This window comes from Desmodus rotundus, chromosome 9 (genome assembly GCF_022682495.2).
Source record: "Desmodus rotundus isolate HL8 chromosome 9, HLdesRot8A.1, whole genome shotgun sequence".
NCBI classification, from domain to species: Eukaryota; Metazoa; Chordata; class Mammalia; order Chiroptera; family Phyllostomidae; genus Desmodus; species Desmodus rotundus.
The window spans coordinates 13,372,301-13,383,196 of record NC_071395.1 but is presented as its reverse complement, the minus strand read 5'-3'; the positions used below and the strand labels follow the sequence as shown (position 1 = coordinate 13,383,196).

Genomic DNA, 10,896 nt, shown 5'->3' with positions numbered 1-10,896 from the left:
GTTTTCTGTCTCTCGCGTCACAGGTACGCTAAGCAGGTTTGTGGTTGTTGACAGTGAACAAATAATTAAATACTTCCGGAAGTTGGTCTCCATTAAGTGTTGCAAGGAATTCATTAAATGACTGCAATAATGAGGCCCATGCAAGATGATGTTATTAGAAATAATTTTATTATCCTGGGGTTTGGTGGGAAGGAGATTTTGACTTCAACTCTTCTCTGGACACTAGAAACAATGCCCCCGGTATTTTTTATACATATGAGAATAAGAGTCTCTTTCCTTTGGAGTATAAAGCAAAATCCTTACCAGAGCCCATCAGACCAGATGATACTTACCTGACTGAAGACAGTGATGATGATGAAGCTGAACCATCTGTAGGGTGACAATGAAGATAAAATTCTGAAAATGTTGACAAGTTTGTAAAAACTGAATGTATAATTTTCAATTCTGCTTCTGTGTAAAAAAAGTCCTCATCAATTCTTCTCAAAGTTAACTTATTTTGAAATCCAGCATTGAAGAAGTAAAATATCACAGCTCTTCATTAATGATTCATTAATTTTTCTCCTGTGTGTTGCAACAAACAGATTACACAATTAGAGGACTCTTCAGGGAAGCTAAAGTTTACCTTGCATAATTATTCTTTTTGAAAACAAAATTCAGTCATCAGACACACTCAGAAGCATTGAACCAAATTTCTGTGGACATGGGATTTCCTCTGGGGAAAGTATTTACGTGTGACATACGTGTGCCGACTGTGGCTCACACGTGAGTGCAGAAAGCTTACAGGAAGCCTGATAGAACACAGATGAAGGAACAAAATGCATTCTCTAGTGCTTCCATCTGGAGGGAGAGAATATTACTAGATTTTTAAAATATTGCTTGATTTTCATATTGTATATGTCACTTTCTCCTTATGAGCCATTGAGTTTGATGGCCATAATTAGTAACACATCAACACATAAGCTTCTCTCACAACAGCAGCAAAACAAAACAATTCCATGTTGATTCTCTGTTCTAAGATAGAGAATGAGAGTATATAAAACTAGACCTGTGCCTGGGCTTTAAAAAATCTCTGGGCTCACCAATTCTGTCTCGTACACGTCTGTTTCCACATCCTCTACCTACTAGTCCTTTTTGCTTATTGCGGGAGAGGTTAGAAATAATATTTTCCTGTACACCTTTTTCTGGGGCTGAAATGAAGATAAGAGTAGGACTTTGGACTGTAAACCTGACTTTTATTAGCTTTACCTTTACTATTTGAGGTTCTGAGCCTATGGCTTTGGGTTTTATTGTATGATATGTGGCAAACACATGGTTTAGCATTTAGGACAGTAGGTGAGACATAGACACAGCATCTTTGTCTAGGCCAGGACTTTTCAACCTTTTTAACCTCATGGCACACATAAACTAATTACTCAAATTGTGTGGCCCAGCAAAAATGATATTATTTTTGCCAAGCTGACAAAAAGTAGGTATAATTTCTACTCGTTCATACCAGGTAGCTATTGTTGTGTTGGCTGTTGTCATTTTTTTTGTCTGACAATCTAGGGGAAAAGAGGTCAGTGCCTCTGACTGAACCGCCAGGTTTTGCATGTTTTAAAAACTCCGGGGGCACACCAGTTGAAAAATCGCTGCTCCAGACAAATGACATTGGGCTGGTTAATTGTGGAGGGCAGCTCAAGAAGAGAAAACTTTGAAACAAAAATGAAGGACTGATTTTGTTAAGAATACAGGAATGAAAAATAAAATGTAGTGTTTTATATCATCCCTTGATTCTTAAGTTAGCTAAGAGTGTTCTTAAGACTCACTGAAGTGATTCACGTCAAATAACTAATGGGGGAGGGATCCTAATTTTGAGAACTGAAAAGTGCCAAGTTTAAACCCGCTGGCATGCATCTGTAACCAGACTGGATAATCGGCCACCATAAAATATTATTACTAACGTGACTGCCATTATAATTTTGCTTCTCCACCCAACAAACACTGAAGGGAAGCTAACTTTTGTCTAAGGGTTGGATTGAAAAATTACAGTTTAAAATGGTAATTTTTCAGCAATAGAAAACTAAGGGGGGAATATATATGTACATTTTAAAAATTCCATCTCATAAAATTTTAAAAAGCACACAAAAACAACAAACAAACAATTGCCAGTACCCTAATCCCTAAACTTAGAAGTGCGGCTGCCAAATACTATTTGTCTGGATGGAGATCAGAAAGAAAACTGACAACCAATACATGACTCTTTGAAAGTCAAATAGCATACAGATTTCTCCAAAATTATCTTCAAAGAAACTTTGAAGCATACATCGATTAGAACAAAGAGACGTGTGAGCGTGGAGGGGCCCTGGGTGGTAAGAGAGTGTTCCAGCAGAGACCCGTTTTGTCCTGTGAAATGGAGAGAGAACAACTCCACAGAGCAGCTTCCACCCTACAGTCAGTCTCTCAGCGCAGACTGGCAGAAGGGAATCGGCTGAAAGAAATTGGTGATGAAACAAGAATACTTCATTTGAGTCATAGTTCACTAAAAGTGAGCTTGCAAATTTTAGACAGTATACTGCAAATATACATAAGCAATTATTTTACGTCCGAAAATGTTGCCTCTAACGAATCAGTAGTTAAGTATACAAATATGGCAAAAAAGTGAAAATCAAGTACCTGTACTTGGGAAAACATGAAATATGAACATCATTGTGCCCATTAGTATTGCATATGTAAGTCCACTTCTCGGTGAGGGTTTCATTGCCACCCCCACCTGAGATTCATTGACGCACAGGAGGTGCCAGGATGTTGCCGTTTCTTCCTTTCATACTAGTTCTTTTTATGTCAATAACTGAATGACAGAGGGAAGCCCTGGCTTCACACCTCGCTCCTCCTCTCTGGTTGGTACTCGGCCAATTCTTCCTCTGGCGCCACACCTAGTGGAGAGGTAAACGAAGGCTGGCAGGCAATGGCCGCACGCTGGTTGGAGCCTACCATCTACCTGAACCAGGGGTCCCAGCCCCAGTCGTTGCTAAATACTTTGGCTGTCATCCTCGAACAAATGTCCCCTATTTTCTTACAAGAAGCAAAACATCAGGGCAGTTTCAAAGGATAAAATATGTACACAATTTTATTCCACATTTAATATTATGCTACAAATATGTACAATTTCAGTAATAAGTTAAACATAAATGAACAAAATAAGTCTGCAGGCAGTTCATAGACACTATGTGACTCAATGCCATTTTTCTGCCTTCATTTCCAGGAGTTCATCTGACCCAAGGTCCCGAGGATCTTCTTGCTAGAAAAACTTGTTTTGGTGGCACATCGGAAATGCAAAGTGCTTCGTGGCCTCTAAGCAACAGTGCGAAGTTCGTAAGCAACAGAAGCACTGCGGAGGGTCATCGTGATGGGGTGTTGATGAACATTTGCACGATGTGCGTAAAACTTCGCAAAAACTCTTTAACGTTTTTTTCCTCCAGTTCCTCACATTCTTTGCATCCAGATTCAGTTACATTCTGCCAAATAAAAAGAAAGAATTAGAGTGGGGAGTCTGACATATTTCTTTCCCGGGAATATCTCATCTTTTGAACCACACGGTGAGTGAGGTCTTGAGACAGAAAAACCTGGGCAGGTTAATATCCTATTAGGAGGCACCGGGGGATTTGATGTGGGCTCATTGTTCTTGCAATGGATTAAGGATGCTGGAAAATGTGTTGTGTCTGTCAGACGATGGGTTTTCTGCTGAGAGCCACGGGTTCTGGTCATCCACCCTTGAATGAAGTCCATGCCTTCCAGGATGGCACTCGGGCCCTGGGTGAGCTGTCCCTTACTCTGTCTGGCACTTTCCTCACTGATGTAAACCTTATGCCCTAGGAACCCTGAGCTCACGCCTTTGTCTCCTTGCACAGGCCCTGCTATTAGATGCCTCGCTGCCTTCACATTTCCCTCAGTCTATTCAACACTTCCCGTTTCAGCTCCTACTTACTACTCACACCCACGATGACTCGGCTGCTGTCTCCCCGAGGAAGTCTTTCCTGAACCCCCGAGTTCCTGTGATCAGGCCAAACGTGCCGTTGCTACATTCACACTATCCCCGGGTTAGATTTCCCGCACAGCACACTTTACACTGATGTTATGGAATTTTATGCTTTTTATACCACTGTTCTCTAAATTCTTCCAGGAGAGCAAGGCCATGTACTTTTGCTTCCCCAGCATTCGGCATTGGGCTTTGCACAGGGTGTTCACACAGTCGTTACTGGCTGAATCGAACTGCTTAGGTGAATACCACAAATTGCTGCAATCTGAACACAGTTTCATGGGTAACTAGAATATTCCAAATGGAGCAGTCATAAATACACTTTTTAGGGATCATCTGAACCATGAAAAGCTGTACCAGCAAAAATCAAAATTAGATTTTATATCCATTAAGCACTTGAAATTCAGATTCAGCAATATTTATCAAGCACAGATTCTATGCCAGGCACTGGTCATATTCCACATAACGCTGCCTTATTTGATTCTGAAAATAATCCTGTCAGATAGGAAAGCAGAGATATTAAAAGACTCATCACAGCTGACATAATCAATGAAATTCTCCATGTCCAGGTCTTCTGACTGTGCAGTCCTGGCCACCCTTTCCTCTACCCGTACAACACTAGGTCATGTTGAAGGTGACTGTGGGCATTGCATAAAAGAGGTGCACACTGATACCACTATGAACTATTAGTAAGAGAGAGATAACAGATCACAAGAGTAATTTAAACATGCATATATCCATTTGATACATTTATCAAGTACCTAGTATAGGCCTGGGAGTTGGGATACAGCACTGAAAAGAAATTTTAAAAACCTTTCCCTTTGAAGCTGACCTTGTACTAGGGAGAAACAGAAAATATTCATTATGTAAAATACATAGTATATCAGGTAGTGGGACATGCAGAGAAGGGGACAGGGCATGCTGATGTGGACATGGGACTGCAACTGTAAAGTGGTGACATCACTGAGAAGGTGACGTTTCGGCCAAGACTTCAAGCAACCTGGAAGTTTTAGGGAAAAATCCCAGGTGTCCAGCCACACTGCTGAGGGGCCCTGCACTTGGAGTTGCCTCCACCTCCCAGACGTAAGGCTCATCCCCTCACATCTTTACCAAATGTCAACTTAGTAGGCGAACCTTCTCTTAGGTAGAGTCCCTGCACCTTTGCCAGCCTTCTTTGGAGCCATTGGACTTAGTAAATAACTGACTTATATTTATTTGCTTATTGATTGGTTTATTTATGCTTCTTCCCTCTTAAGAGCAGGAACCATCTGTGTTTTGTTCTGTTTTGTTTTTCATTTCTGTTTTCCTTGAGGACCAACAATAAGGCCCAGAAAGTATTTGTTAAGTTAGCCCTGGCTGGTGTGGCTCAGCGGATAAAGCACTGGACCGAGAAGCAAAGGGTTGTCGTATATGTACAGGGCGTGTGAGAGGCAAACACAGATTGACGTTTCTCTCCCTCTCTTTCTTCCTCCTTTCCCCTCTCTCTAAAAATAAATAAATTAAATCTTAAAAAATTATTTGTTAGATTAATTAATTATTGTTATGTCTTCTTTGTTCAGAAAACTTCTTTGTTACCCCTTTATTTGGCCACCAGTATTTTGCTGTGAAAGCCATACTTGTTATGCAGCAGGGCCTTTGCCTAACTGGTTCCCCAGCCTCCTGTGGGGGTTCCCAGGATTGGCCCTCCTGGAACCCCATATTGCTCATGTTGCCTGCCATAGTCCAAATTATTAATAATTAACACTCAAATTATTCATATTTTTATAATTGCCCTTTTGCAGCCTTTATCCTTTCAGTGAATAAGAAGACAGACCCTGAAGTGAACCTGCCTGGGTCTGAATCCGGGCTCCCCGTTTCCCGAGCTGTGTGGGTTGGAGCTCTCGGCGCTCAGCTCCTTCTACCTTGCAAACAGTTAGGGGTAACTACCTCAGAGTTCTGGTGAGGACTCGGTGGATTACCGTTCAACCCTTGAAGCACGAAGAACGTGTCTGACACAGCATAATCACCCGATAAACGTGGATTACTATTGTCCATGCCAAACCGTTAATTATGCAGTGAGATTAATGTCTACCCACTGCACCTGGTGACAAACATCGTGAGGTCAGTGACCTGACTGGTTGACCGCTGGCACTACAGCCCCAAGCACACTGCCTGGCACCACACAGTACACGTCTGTGAACCAATGAGTCAATGAGCGGTTTAGGGTTGTGATGCTGCCTCTTCGGAATGCCGTTCCACTGAAAGGAACTCCCTTCCCTTGGGAGGGTCTGCTTGCCTTCCAGCTCGTGACTTCACCCAGGCAAGCCCAAAACAGCTGCTGTGACTCTGTGACTGTTGGAGAACTCACCCCGTCAGAAGGTAAACTGCTGTTTGCTAGGACGATAAGGTTATCTATCGTTTGTCTAATATCCTTATTGTTCGTCTCCTGGAAGATAACTCGTAACTCCAAGAGAAAGCACTTCATCGCTGCTACTTTGCAACTGGGCTGAAAATAGAGTTACAGAGATCCATTTTTGAAAAATGAATTATTTTCCCATTATCCATTTTCACATAGATGCAATTCTGATTTTTTTAAAAAGTCACTCCAGATATTTTTAAAGAAACACAACACCCCTAAAAAGTTTTACGTAGAAAGCAGTTTGATTTTTTTTTTTTTTTGGCTTTGAAATAGAAACCAAAACAAACTGACCACAAACCAATCAAGGAGAATGGTGATGTGTGCAGAAGAAAAAACATGAAACTAGAAAACGTGGAAATCACAGGTGTCCTTTACTTACTGAGCAGATTTCCTCTGTGTAAAACAGTAATGATTGGCCTAAGACTCGGAAAACACTAATACTGATAGTGGGAGAATTTTTAGAGTCAGGTTGTACTGTTAACATGTTAAACAGTGGTAGCTGCCAATCATGTTACACCTGCAAGTTCCACAGTTTCAGAGGCAGGTGTGATTCCAGGAAATTTATTAGGAAAATCAGAGCAGGAGTAGTACCTGTTTCGCCAAATCAGAAGTTTACCATTCAAGTACCACAAAAATACATTTTCCACAAAGGTTAACCTTAACAAAAGCCTAAGCTGAAAGGAAAGACATTTAATGAACACCGGGGCATTTGCCCACCCACGCCTTGCTTGAATTTGTGTTCTCCAGGCCTTGCACACTGCCGGGCTCCCTGCGGGCACTGAGCGCGTGCTTACTGCCGGGGGAATGAAAGCCAGAACACACGCCCGCACCTGTGTCTGGCAGTCCAGCAGCCCCTCCTCCACCTGGGGTTTCGATTTCTGTGGTTTCAATTATCTGTGGTCAACCACAGTCTGAAGATATTAAATGGAAAACTCCAGAAATAATTCATAGGGCATGGCTCTGTGATCCTCCTGATGCATTGCCAGAAGGTCAACAGTAGCTAACCCCTATGTTACAACAGCTACGCCTTTCACCCTCTTCACTGATCACATGGGCACATCTCACACCATCACGAGAAGGGTGAGGATGGTGCAATAAGATATTATGAGAGAGAAAGAGACCAGTATATTGCTGTAATTGTTCTATTTTGTTGTTACTTGTTTGTTGTTAATCTCTTACTGGACCTAATTTATAAAATAACTTTCGCACATGTATTTAGGTCTGTATGGGAAAAAACACAGTATGTATAGAGGTCAGTACTATCCCTGGTTTCAAGAATCCACTGGGGTTCTTGAAATGTATCGTATCCCCCACAGAGAAGGAGGGACTAATGCATTCCTTTTCCCCCACAGCAGCTACTCAGGAGCAAAAGGCAACTCAGGAGTTGCAAGCTTATCTTATATGCAAAAAAAAACCCAAAAATAAAAAGCAATCGCAAGATGCTGAGTGTTGGTGGTTGACTGCTTTCTACTTAGAAAAAATGCAAACAAAAATAAAAAGCACGCTGAAGCCAAAGAAGGGAGGCGATTTCTGTGTGCGCAGCACTAATCCAAGTGGTTCATGAATGCCTATTTTTCCTAGTGTCTGGCAGTGGCTTCCTTTCAATGTTTAGAAAGTCCTGGTTGGGGCAAAACCTCCTATTTTGGGGATGTCCTAATTGAGGGATAACAGAGAGACTCACTGTTCCAAATGCACATAACACGGAGTTTGTGTGCAAGAGGTGAAAAAGTCAGCAATTTGTTTCTTGATTTTTAGCAACCAGTTCAGAGGGAAAGGACCAGCCACATGCCGGAAATCATACATGGCTTCTGCAATGCCAGTGTATTAATGTAACAAGTTCAAGACTAGTTTTGAATTTGATAGGTTTTCTGGATGGTGCTTATTTCTTTTCTCACAGATAGAGCGAACAGCCAGAATCCTTTTCTGACAACTGTAGAGATTCATGCCGAATGTGGGCTATAAATGCAGGTGAGCAATTTGTAGAAAATATGGTTGAAGATGGTAATAAACTACCTCCCTGGAAACAACTGACATTTCGGATAAATTTAAATGGAATCAGTTAACATGATTCCTGCATTTAAGTGCATCAGGATCTAACTAAATCCCAAAATTATATAACATATTTTGTTCGACCTTGATGGAAAATGCTCTTATGTATTTTACAAAAATAGCACCTGTGTACTTCTTTGTCCCCAAACCACATAATGTCAATAATTACTTATAAAGATTCACACTAAAATTTACATTTAAAAACTACATGTATTTCAGTAAATTTATGAAAATATACTTCTTGGACTTTCAGAGCTGGAAAATATAGCAATTTTGGACAAAAACTCTACTCACATGAGCATCACTTTCAGTATACAAAGTGGCATCAATGTGTATAGACTGCAAGAGAAAGAAATAGCAAATGTGAAGCACTGTGCATTGTTGTAGAATGAGAACAACCCACTGACAATATTAAGTTAAGCTTTTAAATTGAATTCTTTGAGATAATTTTAGATTCATATGTAATTGTGAGAGAAATTACAACGAGTCCCTTCGCTGTTTCCCCCAATCCTGCATTGCCAAGTACAAAATTACAATCAGAAAATTACATTCTTACAATCCACTGCCTTGTTCACATCTCACCAGTTTTATGCTCACTAAACTGTGTGTGTGTGTGTGTGTGTGTGTGTGTGTGTGGTTCTATACAGTTTTATCAGTGGTTCTGTATTTCAGTTATTATGTTCTTTCTTTCCTGTGATTTCCATTTGGTCCCTTCTACATATTGTATTACTCTGCTAAGACTTTCTGACTTGTTTGGTTGTTTCAAGGCTGTTTACAGTTCCCTGCTCGTGCGGTTTTTGTCACAGCTGCATTAGAATCTTTGTTTAATAATCCCAACACCCAATCCACGTCAGCGTCAGGGTCTGCCAATCTTCTCTTCTCGTTCCAGTTGTGATCCTCCTGCTTCTCTGCATAAGGAGTGATTTGCAGTTGCATTCCAGTATTTGGGCTGTTACATTCGGAGACCCTGGGCCTATCTAAGTCTTCTACTGCAGCCTTCAGCCAACCTCATTAGGTGTGCTACTCAGGTTCTGATCTGGGCTTCCAAGGACAGCTCAGTTTGCAGGATTTTTGTGATGCTGACATGGAAGGGTGGCTCACTTCATGCCCCTGGGGCTCCTCTGGGCACTGCCATGTCACCCACCGAGGCAGAAGACACTGCCTTAAACACAGTTGTCAGCGGCTCCTATTCTCTGTTCCCTGCCCCCTGTAGGTTCTGCCAGGCCAGTGGGAGACTGGGTTGGAGAGGGGTTCTCGAGCCCACAGATCAGAGAGCCTTTCCTTGAGTCAGCCTATTATTCCCCTTGCAAGTGCCACAAAGGTGTCTGGTTTCTCTAGCAGAAGCAGCGAGTCTCTGGCTTGCAGTGACAAGCTCTTCATGCTGGGCCACTTTATAAACTGAGCTGAAAGATAATTGGGATCTGAAAACTGTAAGGAAAAGATTTCCTTTGAGGCTTTACGAGGCTCACACACTCTACAGAAGTATTATTGTTTCAAGTGAGATTGCATTTAAGACCGACAGCCACAGGAAAAGTCACACGCCTCAGCAATGACATCAGACTTTTTGTGGAAACATAAGCACTTACTTGAATAAGACTTTTAATTGCTTTTAAGTCACTCATTACATCATTCCAGTTTGCCTCTGTTTTAGGAAGACTTGCACTGATACAGCTGAAAACAAAACCAAAAAGTACAGCATTTTGAATGAACATAATATTGTCTTGACGCATACGAAAGGCAGAGCGAGCCAGAATTTTTCATTCTGACTAGCGAAGATGAGTGTTACCCTTGCCTTTGTGGGTTCAACAGCCCTGCAGATGAACAGAAACACCCAACACATGGGACAACCTTGACACGTGAAGCTAACCTGGGGACTGACCAGCCCAGATGAGAGAAGTGCCTAATTTGAAGGGATAACTTATAGAAACTGGGTGCACTTTCTCACAATGAAATAGAAACAGTGCCTGGTGTGTGGTAGTGCTTACTAAATGCTTTTGAATGAATTACTAATTTTCTTTAAGTAGACGTCCCATCAGACTCTTAAGTCTGCTCTATAGGTAAAAATTTCAAAATAAGCAATAACCATTTTCATATGATGGTTTTGATTCTAAATGTTCTTTGCAGTGGATTAAACGTGCCCCTTGCATGCTGCTCACACCATCGCTATGCTTGCAGCAGCTTTACCCATACACATTACAGATGTTAGCCCGATCTAGGTGGAATGTACTTACTCATATACTTCCTCCTTTTGGTATAGCAGAAATTTAATATCCGGACAAAAGACACATACACTGACCAAGTAACTAGGGAATGATTCTTAAAGTTTTCATGAAAAATAACTGTGTCCTGACGGATTTTTACAGAAGCACGAGAACCAGCGCTAATCTTTCTTGCGAGGAAGATTTATCTGCACAAAGCTATGTATGGTTCCCCA

General features: G+C 41.4%; 1 protein-coding gene across 8 annotated transcripts in view; it reads right to left on the bottom strand.

Annotated features, from left to right (window-relative positions):
• Positions 1-3,090: 3,090 nt before the first annotated feature.
• IL15 (interleukin 15) overlaps positions 3,091-10,896 on the bottom strand; it is a 52,273-nt gene continuing 44,467 nt past the window's right edge. For all 8 annotated transcript variants that reach the window (XM_045202697.3, XM_045202695.2, XM_045202700.2 and 5 more), the window contains 4 exons: positions 10,049-10,133; positions 8,757-8,801; positions 6,363-6,500; positions 3,091-3,494 (listed from right to left, as the gene is read on the bottom strand). In XM_045202697.3, coding sequence (XP_045058632.1) covers positions 3,378-3,494; positions 6,363-6,500; positions 8,757-8,801; positions 10,049-10,133 — 385 coding nt within the window. In that variant the 3' untranslated portion in view covers positions 3,091-3,377. The remainder of the gene's footprint in view (positions 3,495-6,362; positions 6,501-8,756; positions 8,802-10,048; positions 10,134-10,896) is intronic.